Below are 23,428 nucleotides of genomic sequence, written 5' to 3' on the forward strand. Positions count from 1 at the left end.
ATTTCAAAATATAGTTGAGAAGATGATCTATGAACTGTAAAAATTGTTTGAAATTTGGTTGCAAACTGAGTGAACGGCGAAACTTTAAAGCAGTTCTAAACGAGTAAAACTAACACTTAACGATATATTCAAACACGTTGAATGATATATAATGTTCATTGTTGTCTATTTAAATTTTTTATTATCAGTATTTAAAAGCTGGAACAGATGAAATGTGGAAATGGCGAAAAATGGGAAGAAAAGCAAAATTGTGTCACCAAAAAAATGTTCCAAGAAATGTTTGCCTTTCACTTTTTATTTTTATTTCATTGTTCAATTGTTTTTTTTTTTTTTTTGTATCTTTCATTTAATTTTAAAAATCCCGTTTTATGGTGGGGAAAAAAAGCAACAAAAAAAACTAAAACAACAAAAAAACCCAAAGTAAAAAAGAATAAAAAAAAAACAACCACAAAAAAATCAAGCACCTTTATAATTTTTGTATACACAGGGATGTATATTGGATTTTTTGCACATCATGTGTTTTCCTCCACAAATGACGTTTTCTCTGTGTTTTACTTATTATGCACACCAAATTAAGGCACGACAAGTATACGACAGAGTATGACAACTGTTCCTGTTGATTCTCGACTCGTCTGATAATTAGGCACGTCATTCAAACAACCTGAGATTCATATGATTTTAATGTAGACAGACTAACATGCTATTATTTATTTATTTGTTTTTGTTTTTTTGTTGCTAAAAATTTCTCTAAAAAAATTATTGGGCATTGGTGCATTAGATGTGTCAGAATTTTTTGGGAATTTTTGACACCTCTAACACAAAACTGCGAATAAAATATAAAAAATTCGTAATTTCTTTTTTAAAGTGGGTTGTTTATTTTCTTTATGGGATATTCTTCCAAAAATAAACTGTTAAAGTTGTTTTAAAAATAATAGAAATATTTTTTATTTAAAAAAAAAAAACAGTGTTTACAAAGTGCCGGCGCGCGTTCATGCAGCCATGTTTTTTACGTAATGAAATCAATTGAATTTTACGAGTTATATTTTTTCAATTTTTAAACTTTAAAATCTATCCAAATTTTTCTAATGGTTCAATTTTTACGATATTTTCAGGTTCAATGTGAAATTTTATGCTCTTTCCAATAAACCGAATATAATATTCTAGACAAGCGTTTTTTTTAAATTCACCCCCCCACACTTTGAAATGTACATTCAAATGAAAATAATTAATTTTCTCACTTCAAATTTATATATCACAAATTGAAGATAAAAGATCAACAAATAAAATAAGCTAATTTAAAACAAAAAAAGAAGTTATTTGCAAATTTACCTGTAAAGTCCAAAGTTTAAAACCTTCTTTTTTTTTAAATCAGGTTGAATTTTTTTTTTTTAAGTAAAATCTTATAATCTTGTTACATTGTCCAGAAATTTTCGTACAATTACGACAATTTTTTTCTATTTCATTCAATTTTTTTTTTTTAGATATTTAAAAAAAAATTCACTTCATAAAGAAGAAATAAAATATATTAAATCAAAAACTTATGTATTTCTTTGAGAGAAGAAAGAAAAATCGAAATTTCGTCGAGTAGGTTATTTTAAAGGCAAAAACTGATAAGTAAAATGTGATTATTTTTCATCTACGGTGACATACATTTTTTCACACACAAGGCTGGACAGCTTACGTGTATGTGTTGTTTTTAGGTCCTTTTATCCATCCATATTTCAAAACAAGAAAAAACACTGCTTCGCTAACACCGGTTAATGCTTACGTAATGGCGGTCTTTTCAAATAATTGTTTAAAAAAAATTATTTTATTTAAAATACATGGAATATAAAATATAAATGTGGACAAATATTCATAATGAAGAATGGAAGCATCCATTGATTAGTATTTTATATAGGTAAGTGATTTTTTTATTTATATATATTTATTATATTTAGATTAAGTTAAAATTCGTTGAACTTTGTGAAATCTTTTTTAAAGAAAACCGATTTAAAAAAAAATATTGTATATTTTTCGATAAAACCTTTTATTATTTTAAAGTTTGGTCTTTGCTCCTTTTATTGAAAAAAAAATTAGGGTTTAAATTACATTATTCATATTGTTATGAGCTTTGAAAGATAACGAGTCTACATAAACACTCCGTTTTAATGGCGAATTCTGACATTCCTATTTGTGCATTACTGTTTTTATAATATATATTTTTTTTTCATTTTTTAAGAACTCCTTTGAAGGGGAAGATAAATAAAAATGTCCATATCCAAAAATGTCAAATTTTTGCATAACTTTAAGTTAAAAACAAAACAAATACACAAAAAGTAATACAAAACACAAAATACTGAACATGAGAAAAAAAGAACATTCTAATAATACAAAATGAAATATTAATTATCTGAATTAAGAAAAATTCGTTTTAGCAAAAAAAAAATCATACATTTTTCAATAATGACTGTTCAAAATTATTAATAAAATTTAAAACTCGTACATTTTCAAATAATGGCAACTTTCATTTATTTCAGAATTTTTCCTAATTTTATTTTAATTCAATAATTGTTCAGATAATTAATGTTTTATTGTGTGTTATTGTAGTATGTAGTGTATTAGCAGGGAACGTTCGGCGTTGACCGGGCATAAAATACGCTTAAACATGATATTTGAATTTATGCAGATTTCGTATTGATCATTATAAAGCCAATTCTCTATCGATTGTAGCCAATAGAGAGTAAAGATTTCGTATTGATTATTATAAAGTCAATAGAGAGTAGAGATTTTGAAAGGAAAAAATAATAACTTGGATGATATCAGCTAGAATGGCAATGGAAACCAAAACTTATAGCATCACATCCTAAATCATTACAGCCTAAGTCATTACCGTTTGAGCTATCGTCAGTTGGCTAAGAAATAGCTAAAAATGAACTAACGTTAACGTCTAAATGTATATATATTTGCACATGCGTGCAAGAGAACTTTATGTCGACTTATGCTTGCCAAGTTCTAATTTCTTTCTCTTTTGACCCCTTAGCAGCTATTTTTATCGGCTAAAGACTCAAAAAAAAAAAACGCTCTACAAAAATTGCAATAATTTGAGCCGCCTAGCGCCACTCTGCGACCTTTCGTATTGAAGGAGATGACGTTTGAAAAAAATGGAGACAGACATAGAAAGTTTTATAAATGTTTTGTTTTTAACTAAAAGTTATGTGAAACGTTGACATCTTCAGATTAAGCTGTTTTGAATTATCTCCCTCTCAAAGGAGTTCTTCAGAAGTGAAAATAAAAAAGTTGTCACAAATACACAGTAATACACAAATGTCAATTATTTTTAAAAAACTATTTTCTTTTTTAAGCTGACTGGTCAAGATTTTGAATAATCAAATAATTTGTTAATATATGTACATTTCACGGATTTTTTTTTTTTTTTTTTTTGTAAATATTTACTATTAAGTCGGAAAAAGAAACACTTACTATAAAAAATTACGATTTTAAAAAGTAAATAAATGTTTTTTTCTTTTCTTTTAACTTAAGGGAAACATTTTTTTTATGTTTGACACATATTTTTTAAAAATATTCCCTTAAGTCGGAAAAAAAAATTTTTTGACAAAGATTTTTAACAAAAAGACCAAACAAACAAAAACAAAAAAAAACAAAACAAAAAAAAACAGTAGGAGCAATTTGCTGTGTCTGAAATTGTCGTGCCTAAATATCACACTAATAGAACATCATGAGGAGAACTTGTCATGCCTTAATTTGCTGTGCATAAATAGTAAAACCACGTTTTCTCCCAATAATAATAATAATAATAATAATAATTGATGAATGCGATTCCATTCAAATTCCAGTCAAGACCAATGATCGGTACCAATGAGAAATCAATGGTAAACAGATGTTGTGATAACGCAAATTAATTTGCAAATGTTATCAAAGGAGTAGGAGAGTACTGGAAATCTTTGAAGATTTGTGACTCAGACTCCAGGGAACACCACAAGGTGTCCTCAAAGAGAATTCTTTGATGATGGCCTGTGTGAGAAAATCATCATCATCATCATCATCATCACCATAATGATAATAATAAAAATAATATTTTTTTAAAAACTGGCTGAAATGTAGATTATTTGCGCAAGGCTCTGCGCAAGCGGTGAAAATCCAAAAATTCAGCTGCACTTGTTTGTATAAAGCAGTCAAAACAAAACGTCAGCGTCTTAAGTGACAGGAAACACGGATACATTCTGCACATTATTTCATACTTTTTTTTGGACCGTTGGCAAAACGTGACTTTAATATGGCCGACATCGACCTATATAATCGTTTGGTTGACATAACACGGCGAATGAAAACTCTTCTGGATGATATCCTGGACTGAGAAGTAAGTGACAAAAATGGCCGTCACCACACCGAGTAAAATGATTTCAATGTTCAGAACTTTGATGTGCAAGGGAACATAGCTGAAAAACAAAAAAAAATAAGAGGAAAAGGTAGTTTGCTTAAAGCATTGCTGGTAAATAAATGTGGAAGCGTATAAGATGGCTATAGCAATGCAGGGAACCAGGTGTTAAAATGATGTAACGTATGTGTAGCGTTATTCAGAAGACTAACTGGATCGCGAGTCGTGGTTTGTTTGAATCCGTACAATTATGTGTGCATCCACAATCAGACGTAAACAAAAACAGTTTTATAACAAGTAACGAGAACGATTAGAACTATGTTTATTCTCCCAGTTGCTTGCTGTCTCCCTTTTTATTGGGACGGATGACGTCAGAATATTCCTCCACGCGCCCCCCTTTTTTTTTTTTTGTCGGTCAGTCCCATTGATACCAAATCCTTGGGAATTCTGCGCCCCCCCCCACCATTTTGAACTTTTTTGATGTCATTGCCGGTGCACCTCGATCTAGGATCGTTGCTCTGACCGACTTCCTGTGTCAGGCTTCTGTTGGCGTTATCTTTGCAAGCTCGAGAACCAATTGTTTTCTCCAGAATAAACTTTGCCATTTGCAACTTCGCCCATAACTGTATGGACACAAGTCGACAAACAAAAGAGTTTGTTTTTTTTAATCTTCATTTATTCATTCATTCATTTTCCAGATCAATTAATATATGAAAATATAAAAAAAAAACAAGCTCTACAAGACCCTCTTTGTCCATTTCTGTCCATACGTCTCATTATTTTAACACGCAATTCCTTGCATTGCTATAGCCTTCTTATACTCGTACACATTTAAAAGAAAAATATTTGTTAAATTATTAACACAAACAAACGTTTATTATAATGGAAGTTTAACGTTTAAGTTAGAAGCAGTATAACATTTTTTAAAGTTACTGTCAAAAGCGACCTTATATTATTTTGTCCGATAGCGTTTTATACAGATGCGTATATGATGTGATGTTGGGCATGTTAGCTTTGTAGAAAAAGAAAAGTTCCACCATACATTAAGATTACGTAGAGGGAGGAAATTTCTGTTAGAAATTAAAAGAAAAAAAAACGTGACAGGAAGTCTCGAGAAAGATGTGACAAATACGTTAGTCTGATCTTTCTCTTAACTCTTATCTGTCGACCAGAGTAAATGTGTTTTCGGAAATCAACCCCCTCCCCACACACACACCTGATGGGTGGTAGGTAGAATATGTAATGTTACTATAAAAATACTAAGAACAATTTAAAAAAAAAATAAAGAAAATATATGAAAACATATATTATGCGTTGTCGTTATTAATTATATATATATATATATATATATATATTAAGTAATGTGATTTATAATTTAAAAGTTTTAAAAATTTTTAAATTTAACAATCAAAATTTAATTAAATTAAAAATCAGTTTCATAAGAAGGAACAACAACAAAGTCAATTATCTGTACGATCGTTTCGGAAATCCGTGCTTTTTATTTGTGGTATACATGAAGTCACGTAGAATAATTATACATAGTTTTTTTGGTAAGCACGGTCTCCTCATCAGCAAATTTAGGAGGATTTCTATTGAATTGAAAAGACACCAAAAATAAACCTAGCATTAAAAGTAAGGCAGATGAATCTGAAAAATTGAAGTAAAAGGTTTGGATATAAAATTTATAAGAAAATTAATAAGAAAATTTGTATAGGTTAGAGATAGAAATGAGTAGAAAAAATATATATATTTCAATTCAATAGAAATCCTCCTAAATTTGCTGATGAGGAGACCGTGCTTACCAAAAAAACTATGTATAATTATTCTACGTGACTTCATGTATACCACAAATAAAAAGCACGGATTTCCGAAACGATCGTACAGATAATTGACTTTGTTGTTGTTCCTTCTTATGAAACTGATTTTTAATTTAATTAAATTTTGATTGTTAAATTTAAAAAATTTTAAAACTTTTAAATTATAAATCACATTACTTAATATTGAATTAGCTCTAGGACATTTAACTATCGAGCTTATTATATATCTAAATTACAACGAGCATTTCCTGTATTTTAATTAAACTAGTAATTTCACTATTACATTAAAATACACTTAGCTCTTTAGACTATTATTCTAATCTCCTTTATATATATATATATATATATATATATATATATATATATATATATATATATATATATATATATATATGTGCAGCATTTTTTCATTCAAGCAAACATTATTATATGGAAAAATGTGCGCATGAAAAGTAATATCCTTAAGATTTTATTAAACCTGGAAAAGTAAAGGACAAGAAATTCAACCTGGAAAAGTAAAGAACAAGATATTCTAGTAAAGTAAAAAATAAGAATTTTTTAGACTTAAAATATTGCAGCTAAAAATAAAATTTGAATATTGATAAATATTTTATTTATTATTTGCATATGTTGTTGTTTATTGTTGAGTTAGAAAGGGTGTCAGTCGCTGGATTGAACTTATTTCCCCCCTATTATTTGCATATATTTATGTAGTGAAAATTGTTTGAATAAAATTAATTCATTAGTTAGTTAGTTAGTAGATGGAATTAATAATTTTATAATTTACATAAAAATTAATAATTTTATTATATCATAATTAGGATCATTTAATTCTTTCTAACTCAACATTAAACAACAACATATGCAAATAATAAATAAAATATTTATCAATATTCAAATTTTAATAGGGCAACTGTTAAAAGGGAAGTAGTTAAATGAAACCCCCAAAGTGGGATTTTATCACCTTTACTATGGAACTGTATGCTGAATCCTCTTTTAAAGGAGTTTAAAAATAGGAATATTTATGCCCAGGCTGCTCCTGATGACATCGCAGTGCTGGTCGCGGGTTCAAAAGCATCATTGGTCAGACGCATTGCCAAAATGGGACTACATTTTTCATCAAATGTGATAACGAAAAATTTTAAGTTCATTCAAAGAATATGTATATCAGAGAATTCACTAATATTTTTAATCGATAAATTCACCATTTTTTGCTATAAAATCATAAGGAGAGTTAAAAAAAAAATTAGTTATTAAAAAAAAGTTCGGTTTTTTAATTATAAAAAAAAACGATACACGGGATTGAACCAAAAATCTTTCCACCAACCCCCCCGGCACTTTAACCGTTACGCTAACATGTCATATTGGCAAAATCGCAGTAAAAAATATTTATATACAAAAAAAGTTATGCAAAATAAAAAAAAAAAAGCGTTAGTCACTTATGTACTTACTCTCCTGTTTGTGAACCCACATATTTTGTTGTAACTTTTTTTTTACGGAACCAATTTTCGAAATTCTTTTTTCAAAATGTAGCTAATGAGGTGTTTTATCCAACTATATAACCTGTTTGAAATTTGGTTGCGAACGGAATTAGTGGTGGGGGTTTGAATGTGTCTCGATTCATTCAATTTCGGACTTAAGCATATATTTAACCACTACCGTGGTTGAATGATTAAATACAACGGAGACACTTCGTTTTATGATTCTTTTTTTATTTTTTAAATTAAAAAAAGAATCATAAAGCAAAGTGTCTCCGTTGTATTTAATAATGTTTTCTTGAATATATATATATATATAATATATATATATATATATATATATATATATATATATATATATATATATATATATATATATATATATATATATATATATATATATATCGTTCGACTGGTAGTAATCGTGACACCCTGCACTGAAAAATCCCGAAAGGATGAAACACTAGTGTCTGTAGGTATTTAATTATTATAGTAAAAAAAATAATTATATATATATATATATATATTGATTAAAATTGCCTTAGTCTTGAAAGATTTTCTTTTATTGAAGGTGGGCAGAATAGTGTATTTTGTTTCTAGTCATTTTCTTAGTTTGGAGAAACAGTATTATATTGGCATGCGTGCCCGTGAGTGTGTGCATGTGCTTCATTGTGCTTGTCTTGATTCGTGTGTGTGTGTGTGTGTGTGTGTGTGTGTGTGTGTGTGTCTTTTTAACTTCTCTGTCCATTTTATTGTATGTTCTATCTTTTCATTTTTCTTTTTCGTGTTTATTGTATGTTTTATTTTTCATTTGTTTTTGCACTTTTTTGTCCTTTTTTATATTTCCTCATCGACATGTTGTAAGATATTGCATTCGCATTGTTTATTGTTCTTTCTGTACCTATGTTATTGTTTTGAGTTTCCTTAACAAATTTAATTTGTTCTTTATATCCTGATCTAGCTTAGGTTTGGTTGTAATATTCCTTGTTTTTATTGAATAATTCTTCATTTTTGTGATATTTTGGATATTCTTTTTGAGATGCTAGGTATCAGTGCTTTTTTCATACTATTTGGATGGTTGGACTTGTGATCTATGTAGAATAAGGTTTAGTTGAGTTTATGGTAGGGTTCATAGGAGTTGTTGTCTAGATTCAGGGTTATGTCGAAGAAGTTTACACATTTGTGGTTTGGGTCTATTGTTATATCTAGGTTCAGTTTACTGAAGAATTGTTTAATTTTTTGTTTGGCTTATATATATATATATATATATATGTGTATTGTGTAGTTTCAAATGTTAAAAAACTTCAAAGACTATATATATATATATATATATAGACGAGGGAAAACTATTTCTTTGACAAAGGATTTTAAATCCGAAATTAATTAAAAAAAAAAAAATAGAAAAGATTGATACTATGCACCTGTCTATATGACTTTGCTATGAGAAACTGAAAGGATGTTGCGAAAAAAAAAAGAAAAAAAAGGTAACTTACATTGTTGGCCAGTGACCTTTCATACTTGTCAGTTTCAGATAAAGAAGAGGCGGAAATACATAGGTGAGTATCGTAATGGCTGAGCCACCAATCAGGGACAAGATGGAGCCGAAGTCTGGGAACGTTGCTGCCACAAACAAAATGGACAATATAACTATTATTCGCACCATCACTCTTTTGCAGTTGAAACCTGAAAAAACAAAAAAAAAAAAAACGAATTGAAGTTTGAAAAACATTTGACGTTTTAGTTTATCATTTTTATAGGAACGCACGTTTTTTATTTTTTATTTTACACGGAGGTCACCACTTATCAAGGCCCGGAGGCCACTCAGGGATAAGGGTTATTGCGTGTACAGTAATCAATGAGATAGTATTGTAGTAATCATTAGTATTGGAGATTTGATAGAGTGTCTTACTTAAGGGGGCGGTTTGTCAGGAATTTGTTTATGTTGGATTTGAAGACACCCCAGTTGTAGTCAGATGGGAAGCAGGCGAACGGAAGAGAGTCCCACAGTTGTGCACTTCTGAGAAAGAAGCTCTGCTCATGGAATCTACGTTTGGATTTAGGCACAGATAAATAGTGGGGAAAATTATTGATGGTAGTTTTAGCCAGACGGGTGTTTCTTGTGAAAGATTGGCGAGGGGGGACGAGAGATTGAAGCTCAGACGAGCACTTGTCATGGAAATAACGATAAAACAGACAGGCTCGCAACGTCTCTTCTGTGGGAGAGAGGCTGCAGAGAAGAGAAAAAGGCATCACCTACTAAGCCACAAAGTCTGTCAAGGCAGGATAGGCTGTTTTTAGCAGCTCCTGCCCAGATGTGGCAGCAATACTCCATCTTTGGACGTACTTGGTTTTTATACAGATAGAGAATTGCAGCAGTAGTGAGATATCTTCTGGAGCGGTAGAAGGATCCCACCATTTTCCCAGCGACCTTGGCAACAGATTTGATGTACGTGTTCCATTTCAGGTCAGGAGTAAAGGTCAAACCCAGAAGCTTGTCAAAACATGGAGCCTCCCCAAGACGAGAGCCATCCATTTCAATTGATGCCAGATGGGGATTAGAGCGTTGATGATGTAAAGATAGAAGCTTGGTTTTGGATGCATTAAAAGTGACCAGTCATCTCTTCCCCCCATTGTACCACGCGCGATCAGATCAGAGGAGAGAGAATTAGAGAGAACTTTGTCATTTACGGGCAGAGTCAGACCATATGTTGTATTTACATTAAACATTAAAAATGATTTTATGTGTGAGTCTTTTATTACCCTCCTCTTTTCTACGAACCTCAAATGTCCATTATGTATATGTGTGCGTGTTACGTACCTCAATTAAAAATTTTTTTTTTTTTTTTTACTAACGCTCACTCCTAACAAGGCATATCACCACTTGGACGTAAGGGACCATGCCTAGGAAAGATTAACAAGATGTTGGTTTACGTTACATTTAAACTTCTGCATATCGGGGATATGTACGTCAAGGGGGCACAAGTGCAACGACTTCATCACTTCAAAACTTTCTACTCTAATAGTTTCTTCCCTCGAACAGCTTGACTTTGGAATTCCCTTCCTGCTACCTGCTTCCCTGGCTGTGCTGATAGAGGTGAACATGAGTAAAAAAAATGAAAAAATTCGTATTGCACATAAGTGTCATCATTGATGACATGATCCTCTCTCTCTCTCTCTCTCTCTCAGCTTCTTTTTTCTTTATTGTTTCATAATTAATAACTAAGCGACTGATCTTGTTGCACTTCGTGTTTTACTAGTATATCCTATCTATCTATCTATCTGGTCTGACTCTTTGCCCGGACTAATGTGACTCTTTGCCCGGACTAATGTGACGCTTTCTCCAGATTTCCTTCTCTTCCATCAGTTGCCTCAGATCTTCAGGATCACAGTTGGCGTCATCTTCAATTTGCTGGATGTACGTTGATCTAGGTCGTCCTATGCTCGTGTGTCCATGCGGCGGAGTTCATAGCAATACATTTTTCACCAGTTCTTGCTTGCTTCTCTCTCTGGCAGTGACTGGCAAATTGTAGACGTCGCTCCCTGATGGTAGTAGATATGGCAGGTAGGTTGCCATAAAGTTGCTGCTTCATGGGATGATCTTGCCAAAATATATTTAACACCATTCATAGCATTTCTTTCCAATCTTTTGGTGAATGTCCAGGTTGTAGCGCCGTAAACAAGGACAGACTCCAACACTGCTCTGAAGAACTTCCTTTTCAGTTTATTAGTATTGAAATCAATACTGACCGCAGATTATCCAAGATTCTCTGATAAAAACTCCATTTAATTCGTTAATGCAGTTTACTCCGGTTGTAAATTTGATATTCAATTAAGTTGAGCTGCACAATAATTGTTTCCAAAATATCCAATATAATTTACATCAAAGAAAATGATACCGCCATGTAAGAGTGTCTTCTCAATGAGTTCTATAGAGAAGCAATAGTTGCACAATCACCAACCGCACATCCTCTGAACTGTCATGATTAAGTATAGTGGTAATGTGAAATCCAAGATGCATAGAAACAATGCTAGGGTAAGCAGAGAAAGACGCGTTATTTCGGTGTTTTCCTGTTTTTAAATTACTTGCACAACCAAAATTTGAGAGTCTAGTATATATATATATATATATATATATATATATATATATATATATATATATATATATATATGAGCTCGATAGATTCTTTTTCTTTTCCTGTATTTTAATTAAATTAGTAATTTTACTATTACATTAAAATGCACTCTGCTCTTTAGACTATTGTTCTAATCTTCTTTAAATTATATATATATATATATATATATATATATATATATATATATATATATATATATAATCAACAATTCCCCCACTAACCAACAATCACGAGGTTGTCTCCTCATCAACTGACAAGGCTAACATGCTTGCCAGTCGGTTTGTCTCAAACTCCACACTGGACCCTTCCAACCACCCCCTACCTGACTTTCCTATGCGGACAGACGCCATGCTAGACGATCTGAAAACCACCCCTGCTCAGGTGCATGCTATCATAAAAAACCTTGACACTTCAAAAGCATGTGGACCCGATCTTATCCCAGCTGTGCTATTAAAAAAGTGCTCAGCCGAAGTAGCTCCAGTTCTCTCCAAACTCTGCAACAAATGCCTTAATGAATCATGCTTTCCGGGCTGTTGGAAAACTGCTTCTGTGGTACCAATATTCAAGAATTCTGGCGAAAGAACTGACCCATCAAATTATCGCCCCATTAGCCTCCTCCCACTTTTTGCCAAAATATTTGAGACCTTAATTAACCATGCTCTAGTCCATCGCCTTACAGATGCTAAACTTCTGACTGAAAAACAATATGGATTTAGACAAGCCCTTTCCACAGCAGACATCCTAACTGTAATCTCTGAACGTATATACCATTCACTGGACAAAGCGGGGGAGAGCAGAGCGGTAGCTCTAGATATATCTAAGGCTTTTGATAGGGTATGGCATGAGGGTCTCCTCAGGAAAATTAGATCATACGGTATCACTGGTAGAATACTTAACATAATTAAATCCTTCTTAGATAAGAGAAAAATCCAGGTTGTCCTCGACGGTCGTACATTTAAACAATATGATATAAATGCGGGGGTTCCCCAGGGTACTATCCTTGGACCTCTATTGTTCCTGATATTCATAAATGACCTCCCCGACAAAATTGCCTCTGAGATGGGTATATATGCTGATGACACTACACTCTATGGCAGGCACGACAGGAAGACGAATGAACACATTTCTAAAGAAATGGCAGAAACACTAGAGGAAGACCTCCAATCTGTGGTGGAATGGGACAAAAGTGGTTGGTCGCGTTCAATGCTGCCAAGACTAAACTAGTTTCATTCAATAATTACAAGAAACCCTCTCTACCACCTATAGCAATGGCCAACGACTCTTTAGCTGAGAGTACATCTTTCAAACTCCTTGGCCTAACGTTCACAGGAAACATGAGTTGGAACAATTACATTGAAGGCATTGCCAGGGCCGCTGCAAGAAAGGTGGGCTCTCTCTACCGTGCTAGACAACTACTAACACCCGAAAGTATCCTGTACCTCTATAAGGCCACCATTCGCCCATGTATGGAGTATTGCTGTCACATTTGGGCTAGTGCATCTGCTACTAGTCTCTCGCTCCTTGACAAGGTTCAAAAGAGAGTCGCAAACCTGATAGGCCCTGAACTGGCATCTAAGCTTCAGCCTCTGTCCCATCGACGAAATGTTGCATCCCTCTGCCTTTTCTACAAGTATTTTAGTGGTGAATGCTCTGACGAACTTCAATCACTTGTGCCCCCACAACGTGAGCACTCTCGACAAACCTGACAGGCTGCTAAATCCCACCCCCACACAGTAGAGATCCCTAGATGTAAAAGATCTTTTTACTCCAATAGTTTCTTCCCCAGAACCGCTAGACTCTGGAATTCCATTCCAGGTCCCTGCTTCCCCAACAGTACTGACGTGCAGAAGTTCAAGTGTAAAGTGAACCGACATCTTGCTGCCCAAATCCCTACATAGTACCCCAGTAGTTGTTGCCCCTGATAGTAGCCCCCCTACACCAAAGTGGCAATTTGCCTTGTTTCGGGTGAAAATGTAATAAAAAAATATATATATATGTAAAATATATATATATATATATATATATATATATATATATATATATATATATATATTCAAAATCAAAACAACAAAATATAAAGTAAAAACATCATACGATGTATTTCCTTATGTGTTACAATTGTTTCGTAAACATTTGGACAAATTTAAAACACACTTAAATATGGTATTTTAATTGGTGCAGATTTCGCATTTATTATAATTAATTGAAACATAAAAAACGAAAATGTGTCAGCCTTACATTTTAAAACTTGATGTTTAAATTATATAAAACGAAAAAAAGTAAGCGAAGATCTGAAACAATCGGCAACCTTTTACAAAAAAAGAACGAACACACACACACACACACACACACACACACACACACACAAATAAAAACATAAAACAAACAAAGAAAATTAAAAACAACAAAAGAGAAAAAAACAAAACACAAAAAAGAAAGGACGTACTTACTTGGAGAAACTCTTAATTTGGCTTCAATTTCTTGACTGATTGGGTTCATGAGGATAATGAAAGCCATGACGATGTGTAACGTGAATGCGATCTGTACAACACTAAGGACGGGCCCCGCTGTAATCGTCTCTAAAATGTTGGCTGACAATGCTTTGCCGTAGATGAAGTAACCAGCGGCTGGTACAGGTAAATAGATCATTAAGATCCCTAAAAAAGACGAAACATCATAATTTTGTATTATCGGGTGTATATATAAGGAGTGTCTATACATGCGTTCATGCACGTCTAGTCTCTATAAATATGCGTGTGTATAAAACCGATCCTCATGCATCGTCTAGTGTTTATAAATGTTCGTTGTTCAGCAGAAAGATTCCTGAGTTCAACAGGATACACCTGGAAAAGGTTAGAGGTTACATCGTCCAAAACGTGAAAATAATTCTGAGAACAGTAGTTCAAATAACACAAATTATCAACCCTTGTCTAAAAACTCAGAAACATATTTTAAAACTTATTACCTAGCTCTATTCACGTATTGACTGTTGTATTGTCGGGTTGTATATAACGGGTGTATATATTCTAGTGTACATAAATATACGTATGTATGAAACAGATGCTCGTATCGCCTAATGTTTATAAATGTTCGTTGTGTGTGTGTGTGTGTGTGTGTGTGTGTGTGTGTGTGTGTGCGTGCGCATGCGCGTGTTTACACATATTCAAACAGAGTTTACGTAACATGAAAAAAGTAACATTCATTAGTTTGGATCGGTTCAACAAACATGGCGCATAAACACAAAATGATCGTTTGGTAACGGACTACTAACCTTAGGCTGTGACTCCCTTCGTCTCTTGGACACTGCAAGAAAATATTTCACTGTGAAATAGTAACAACAGAACTTCTTTTTGTTTTTCCTCGTTTATTCTCGTTTTCACAGTTAAGTGTTTCCCTCAGGAATTTACAACGCTTTTTCCCTTTAGTCCTTACATTGTTTCTTAAGTAACTCAGCCGAATGCTTCCATGGCTGACAAAGTCAACCTCCTTTCGTGGACGGCTACCTTGTTTACTGTGCTACTTATATCTCTGGTCTTTCTTTGTTACCAGGTTAATTCCATTGTTTATTATTTTTAAAACTGAATTCCTAAATCTATTTTATTACATAAATATATCTGTAATATTTTATTGGCTATAAATCTAAGTTAAAATTTCTCCGTTAGATTTTAAACATCGATATTTTAGCTAAACATTCCTTTCTTTCAAAATATTCTCTCTGCATATCTTTTTCTTCATAACAGTTAATAAATCAATAATAATACTCGTTCAGACCTTTAGAATTGCTTGCCACAACATAACACAGACACTACACTGTGATCATAGCCAAAAGTTTTCCACATGTATGCTTCGTGTACATATGCAAATTAGAACAATTTTTTAATCCGTTTTTCACCTCAAACAAAGCTTATTACCACTTGGAACATAAGAAGCTACTATATGGGACCGTGTCTAACGGGGGTGGGGGCTGAGGGAGATGAGCAGCAAGATATGTTTACATATAAACTTCTGCAGATTAGTACAATCAGAAACAAAGGAGTCCAAAGTCTTGCAGTTCAATGAAAGAAACTATTAGAGTATAAGGCTTTCTCGCACCTCGGGACTTCAACAATGAAGGGGGGGGATTTTGCTACTAGTCCGGTTAGTCAGAAATATATCAAAGAGTTGTAAGTGTTATGATTTCATCAAAGCACATTCCTAGAATGATGCAAATCTTCCTAAGATTCCAATTTCTTTTCATATCCAACATAAGATGCTGATATTTCGTCATTTTTCCTTCTCAGCTCTGTTCAACCCATTATCATTGGGGGACACTAACTTCTACTAAGGTTGCTTCTTTCTCCTACTTGTCCCATATCACTACGCCAGGTTTAATCGCTCCACTTTCTAAGTATATAGGAAATATAGTATGTAGGAAATGCATAGTCACAGTGGATGGTGTATGACTTATTTCCAACTGTTCTTTCTGGTGAACATGTTCCCATCACTTGCTGCTGCAGTGGATGTTCAATTTTTTACAGATCGTCCAGTGGACATATTTACATACTCCGTTGTGTTGCATCATATCATAGTCATCCCCCAGCAGAATCTTACGGCTGGATTTCAAATGGCCCACACTCTCTATTTATGTGTTGCAGAACTTGCACTTTTTTATTGCATTTTCAACCAAAGCACAATGCCACTTTGATGTAGGGGGCTACTAACTGGGGCATCATTTGCAGAGAAATTATGTAATGAGTTTAGCAATAAGATGACTGTTTGCATTACAATTGAACTTCTGCATGTCAGTACAGTCCAGGAAATCGAACAGTTCTGGGAAAGAAACTATTAGTGCAGAAGATTTTCTGGCATCTGGAGATCTCTACTGAGTAGGGTTACATTTTGCTGCTTGTCGGGTTTGTCGAGGTATTAACGTCGAGGGGGTACAAGGGCTTGTAGCTCATTGAAGCATCTATCATTAAAATACTTGTAGAACAAGCAGAGGGATGCAACGTTTCGTCGATGGGACAGAGGCTGAAGCCTAGCTGACAGTCTAGAACCAATTAGGTTAGCGACTTTCTTTTGAACACTGTCCAAGAGTGAAAGACTAGTAGCAGGTACAGCAGACCAAATGTGACAACAATGCTTCATACATCGTCGAATGGTTGCCTTGTAGAGATGCAGGATGCTTTCAGGCGTAAGTAACTTTCTAGCACGGTAGAGAGAGCCCACCTTCTTCGCAGCAGCCTTGGCAATTCTCTCAATGTATCTGTTCCAACACATGTTCCCTATGAACGTTAAGTCAAGGAGTTTGAACGAAGTACTCTTATGCAATGTATCTTTAGCCATAGCTATTGTTGGTTGGGAAGGTTTCTTGTAATTATTAAAAGAAAGGAGCTTAGTCTTGGCAGCATTGAATGATACCTTCTATTTTAGACCCCATTCCACTACAGATTGGAGGTCTTCCTCCAGGGTTGCCACCATTGCCTTAGATATGCGTTCATTCGTTTTCCCCTTGTGCTGGTTATACAGCATGGTGTCATCAGTAAATATATCTCCGAGACAATTTATCAAGAAAGTAATTTATGAATATCAGGAATAATAATGGTTCAAGGATCGACCCTTAAGGTACACCTGCAATTATATCATATTATTTATATATACGACCATCGAGGATAACTTGGATTCTTCTCTTATTTAAGAAGGGTCTAATTATGTTGTATTCGACCAGTGATACCATATGATCTGATTTTCCTAAGAAGACCATCGTGCAAAACCCTATCAAAAGTCTTAGATATATCTAGGCCTGTTGCCTTACCTTCCACTGCTTTGTCCAGCGGATGGTATAATACGTTCAGAGATTACAGTTAGGATATCTGCAGTAGAACAGGCTTGCCTGAATCCATATCGTTTGTCGGACAGAAGATTGGCAACTGTAAGGTGATGGACTAAAGGTTTACTAATTATGGACTCAAATATTTTGGCGAAAAGAGGAAGGAGGGCGATAATTTAATGGGCCAGTTCTTTCACCAGAATTCTTGTAGACTGGTACCACAGAAGGAGTTTTCCAGCACTTGTTGTCATTGCTAAGACCACTCATTTCCTTAAAAGCATTTTTCATCAAGGTTTGATCTTGGGTGGCCTTTATAATCCTCGCCTGGTCACAGCGAAGCGATCATATTTTTAAATTAAACTAGTTTAAAAATATGATCGCTTCGAGCCATCCTCATCAATATATTCCTCACCAATCCTGGGCCCAACTCTCTTCCTGATCTACATCAATGACCTCCCTAAACACATACTTAAATCATTCATTGACATCTATGCTGATGACACGACCATCTACGGCAACACATCAAAGGCTGTAAATGACAAAGTTCTCTCTGATTCTCTTTCCTCTGATCTCGAGCGCGTCGTTCAGTGGGGGAAGACGTGGCTGGTTACTTTTAATGCATCCAAAACCAAACTCCTATCCTTACATCATCAACGCTCTGATCCCCATCTGGCATCAATTGAAATGGATGGCTCTCGTCTGGGTGAGGCCCCGTGTTTTGACAAGCGTCTGGGTTTGACCTTTACTCCTGATCTGAAATGGAACACGTACATCAAGTCTGTTGCCAAGGTCGCTGGAAAGATAGTGGGATCCTTCTACCGCTCCAGAAGGTATCTCACTAAAAGCCAAGTACGTCCAAGGATGGAATACTGTTGCCATATCTGGGCAGGAGCTGCTAAAAACAGCCTATCCTGCCTTGACAGAGTACAAAATAGACTTTGTGGCTTAGTGGGGGATACCCTTTCCTCTACCCTGCAACCTCTCTCCCACAGAAGAGACGTTGCGAGCCTATCCTTGTTTTATCGTTACTTCCATGTCAGGTGCTCGTCTGAACTCCAATCTCTGGTCCCCCCTCGCCAATCTTTCACGAAAAACACCCGTCTAGCCTAGCTGAATCCACTGTGAAAAATTTCCCCCACTCTTTATCTGTGCCTAAATCAAAACGTGGATTCCATGAACAAAGCTTCTTTCTTAGAACTGCAAGCCTAGCAGTATCAGAATTTTTGTAGGAATTTTTGTAGGAATTTTTGACACCCCTAATACGAAACTGCGAATACAAGATAAAAATCTCGTAATTTCTCTGTTAAAAGTGGGTTATTTATTTTCTTTATGGATTATACTTCCAAAATAAACTATTACAGTTGTTTTAAAAGTAATAGAAATATTTTTTTTTTTTTTTTTTTAAACAGTAATCAATTTTCCAAACTCAATATTTTTCAATTTTTAAACTTTAAAAATCTATCAAAATTTTTCTATTGATTCTATTTTTACGATATTTTCAGGATCAATGTGAAATTTTATGTTCTTTCCAATAAACCGAATATAATATTTTAGACAAACGTTTTTTTTTAATTCACGCCCCCCCAAGTGTCACCCATTTTCAACTTTCTCTTAAAAAGTAAATAATTAATTTATGTCGGAGAGTTTTAAATAATTAATTTATGTCGGAGAGTTTTATATATCACAAATTGAAGAGAAAAGGTCAATAAATAATATATTCAAATTTAAAACAAAAAAAAAAATCGCTTTTTTAGAAATTTACCTGTAAAGTCCGAAGTTTAAAACCTTTTTAAAAAAAAAACACATTGTTTTTTTTTGTTTTTTTTTAAAAATAAAACCTTGGTCCTTGCTCCTTTAATTGAAAAAAAAAAATTAGGGCTTGAATTACATTTTTCGAGGAGTTATAAGCTTGGAAAGATGGGGTGGAATTATTCACTATTTTCACGAAATTTCTGACACTGCTACTGCACGCCTGTGGAACTCTGTTCCGTCTGCCTGCTTCCCACCTGACTACAACTTGGACGTCTTCAACAAATTCCTAATGAACCGCCCCCTTAAGTAAACACTTCATCAAATCTCTACACTAACGTAATGTACTTGCAATAACCCTTATCCCTGAGTGGCTTCCGGGCCTTGATAAGTGGTGATCACTGTGTAAAAAAATATATATATATATATATTTCTGGGTCAATTCATTCAGAGGATACATGGCACGGTGTTGGTTGGCCAATTCTTCAAGTTAACAATTCAACTGTTCTTCACTATCGTCTTCGTGGCCTCCTGTGCGAAAACGACGTTGTTATAAACGTAAAAGCAAGGCGATATTTGTACTTATGCAGTGAACGATCCGTTCTCTGTTATGTAGAATTGGCATATTCCGGCAGATTACATATACCGCCGAAATATGCCGAACGCTGATTAAACATTCAAACACTAGAAAAAACAAGAAAATATAGGAAACATTGATCATGTAGTAATTTCAACAAAGTAAATTGAAATACAATAAATAAAGAAAAAAAATCAACCTAAGTTTTTCATGAATAAATATTAATTTTCATAAAATAATGTCTAGCAACAAATAAAACCTGTTTTAAGGAGTTTTTTTAGGGGGTGCAGTCTACAAAAAAATTATATTTTATAACAAACTGTTTTTTATTTATCTCCTTTGTTTTTTTTTTTTTCTTGTTAAGGTTATGGTGTAGGCTATTTTTTTTTATTTTTTTTTGAAGATTTTCGGTTATCTTCCGGGTATTTCTAAGGAAGTACTTTTACAAATGTCTCGTAAGAATTTTTTTGAATCGGTCACTGTGTGTTCCGAACCAATGACGTATTCTCACTGTAAATTTCGAACAGTTGCAATGTCGTGAGACCACTTCTTAACTCTCCTCGTCTGCATTGGCTGAGTGTTTTGTCATATTCTGGCAGCTTATGTAAGCTTCCGGAATATACGGAGGCAATGTTCACGGGAAAATGGGCTGTTCACTCTATTACAGAGTCACTGGAGGCAACAGCTGCATAAAAGTATGCAAATGACGAAGCTGTCTGCGCAAAGTGACGTAAAACATAGACAAAAGGGCACACTTAGACGGAGAAGTGATGTTCAAAAACCATGTGTTCGAGAAGTGTTCAAGAAGTGTTCAGAGAAGTATTCGAGAAGTGTTCGAGAAGTGTTTGAGAAGTGTTCAGAGAAGTGTTCAAGAAGTGTTCAGAGAAGTATTCAAGAAGTGTTCAGAGAAGTATTCGAGAAGTGTTTGAGAAGTGTTCGAGAAGTGTTTGAGAAGTGTTCAGAGAAGTATTCGAGAAGTGTTCAGAGAAGTGTTTGAGAAGTGTTCAGAGAAGTGTTTGAGAAGTGTTCGAGAAGTGTTTGAGAAGTGTTCAGAGAAGTGCTCGAGAAGTGTTTGAGAATTGTTCGAGGAGAAGTATTCGAGACATGTTCAGAATGATGTTGAAAACGTGATGAGAATGGGTGACGTCACAGTAGGGACGAAAAGTCACACGCGGCGGGAAAAGAAGAAATGTTTAGACGTTTAGAAAAATAAGTGGTTGGAAATACTAGATATAAAGGCTTTTACGAATCTGAACTTTTTAGATGATTGTTTATATTACTCGTTTTGATTGGACTATCGTTCTCATCTTGAGTTTTATTTGTGCAACGTTTCGGTCGGTGTGGCCTTTGACGGTCGTCAGGCATGTTGGTTGTTGGAAATGAAATCGCTTTGTATTCAAGCAGTTTTGTATTTTTTTTGTTTTGTTCCCATATATTTGACAGCATATTTTGATTGTTCCAAGAGATTACAATTCGTATTAAAAATCCATCTTCTGTGGGGCAAGCTTAATTGAATAATTTAAAGCGAATTTCCAAAACAAACAACATATACGTAATAACTGGATACATTAGACGGCTGTTGTCGTATTGAATGTTATTTTCACATCGTTTCGGTTGATGTAATCATTGAAAGAAGAAAAGTTATTGGCTCCGTAGATATTTTCGTATTTCTGGAGTTTGTCTCTATTTTTTGGTTGCAGTTTCGTATGTGTGAAAAAATTGTTTGGCAAAGAGGAGGAAACTCTAACAAAGATTGAAGGGATGCAAGATGGAGAGTTAGGCGACTCAAAGTAGCAGCACATATGCTAAAACAATACTAAGCAGCCCAAGCTTAGAAATTAATAGTATTTGGAAACCTCTAATTGTAGGAAAAACAAAAATTCTATGCTCTTAAAATTTCGACGATGGAAAGGGAGATAATCTCGTGGTGATTGTTATTAGAGTTGCCTCTCCTTTGTCAAACAATTTTTCAGACCAACTCCAAGAATACGTAAATATCTAACGAGCCAGTAGTTTTTCAAAATAAGTAATTTAAAGGCTTTTGTTTAAAAAAAAAAAAAAAAGAAAAAGTGCGTCGTTTTTTTTTTTGTTTTTTTTTCATTTCTTCTATTTCTTTGCGATGGAGTTTACAACATGTTCAGTCTGTTTAAAAGTAACAACACTGTCAAAAAAGGTGTATAGCAACCTTCTGGAAAGGAAAAAAAAAAGAATAAGACAAGATTTTAAAACGTACATATGTATCCATAGATAAGAGCTCTCGGAAAATCCGAATTGACTTTCATGTCTGTCTGAATGGTGAGGAATATGGAATGTCCGGTGAAGGCGAAACAGATTATACCGAAGGAAGAGGAAAACGATGTAAAAGTCGGGGCGTTATGTTCCACTGCAGATTCCAGGGCATTAGGGACGTCCATTAAAATGACCACCAATAATAATATCATGCTGACTGTGGTTGCCGACATTCCGAGAATTGGAATCACCCTGCAGAGAGAAAAGAATAATAATAAAAAAAATATTGGTCATTGTTACGTGGGCGTCACACTTTAATTTAGTAATTCATAAAAGTATAACGGTGCAAGTGCAAGTCTATAAATGGGCCACAGGCAATAATCAAAAAGGGTTTTCGACATTTACGAAAAAAAAAAAAACCTAAAAATAGTCAATGGTCTGCCCTCCACATTCTCTTTATTAAAAGAAGTCAGTTTATTTATTTATTATTCCTAAAAATCGTAAAATTTGTTTTTTCTTAAAAAAAAAAGTACTTCGCTTATTAAAGTTTGTTTTTAGGCGAACAAAAAAGAAACCTAGTGTTACTGTTTTCCACATTCTCTTTATTAAAAGAAGTCAGTTTATTCATTTATTATCCCTAAAAATCGTAAAATTCGTTTTTCCTTAAAAAAATTTGATTTTCTTCAAAAAACAAAAAAACAAACTACTTGATTGATAAAATATTCGATGGTCTGCATGTTCTGTCCTTGTTGACCTATATATCCGCTAGGTGTCGTTAGTGGCGTTATCTCTCAAACAAGATGGCGGAATGGCGAAACTTCGATAATACGTCCGATAATATTTGATTTTCTTAAATAAAAAAAAAACTACTTGATCGATTTACGTAATTTTTGGAATAGGACGTTTTCATGCAGTGACAAGTACGTGCATTATAAAGATTTTTTTCAGATTCTTATAGTGACAAATATTACTTGTGGCCCATTTATAGACTTGCACCAGTAAAACTTTAGTAATTCATTAAAATAAAACTTTAGTAATTCATAAAAAATAAGACTTTACTTTGGTAATTCATAAAAATAAAACTGTATTTTAGTAATTCATAAAAATAAAACCTTACTTTCGTAATTCATAACATAAAAATTGACTTTAGTAATTTATAAAAATAAAACTTTAGTTTAGTCATTTATAAAAAATAAAACTTTACTTTAGTCATTTATAAAAAATAAAACTTTACTTTAATCATTTATAAAAATAAAAC

The 23,428-nt window shown here is 33.7% G+C and overlaps 1 protein-coding gene across 2 annotated transcripts in view; it reads right to left on the bottom strand.

The window, feature by feature from the left end:
• Window positions 1–450: 450 nt before the first annotated feature.
• Window positions 451–23,428, bottom strand: part of LOC145248350 (uncharacterized) — an 85,425-nt gene continuing 62,447 nt past the window's right edge. For both annotated transcript variants that reach the window (XM_080110266.1, XM_080110265.1), the window contains 4 exons: window positions 22,175–22,422; window positions 14,257–14,463; window positions 9,167–9,356; window positions 451–4,439 (listed from right to left, as the gene is read on the bottom strand). In XM_080110266.1, coding sequence (XP_079966392.1) covers window positions 4,292–4,439; window positions 9,167–9,356; window positions 14,257–14,463; window positions 22,175–22,422 — 793 coding nt within the window. In that variant the 3' untranslated portion in view covers window positions 451–4,291. The remainder of the gene's footprint in view (window positions 4,440–9,166; window positions 9,357–14,256; window positions 14,464–22,174; window positions 22,423–23,428) is intronic.

Source organism: Euprymna scolopes, chromosome 26 (assembly GCF_053919585.1).
Source record: "Euprymna scolopes isolate OS-2025 chromosome 26, ASM5391958v1, whole genome shotgun sequence".
In the NCBI taxonomy this organism is placed as follows: Eukaryota; Metazoa; Mollusca; class Cephalopoda; order Sepiida; family Sepiolidae; genus Euprymna; species Euprymna scolopes.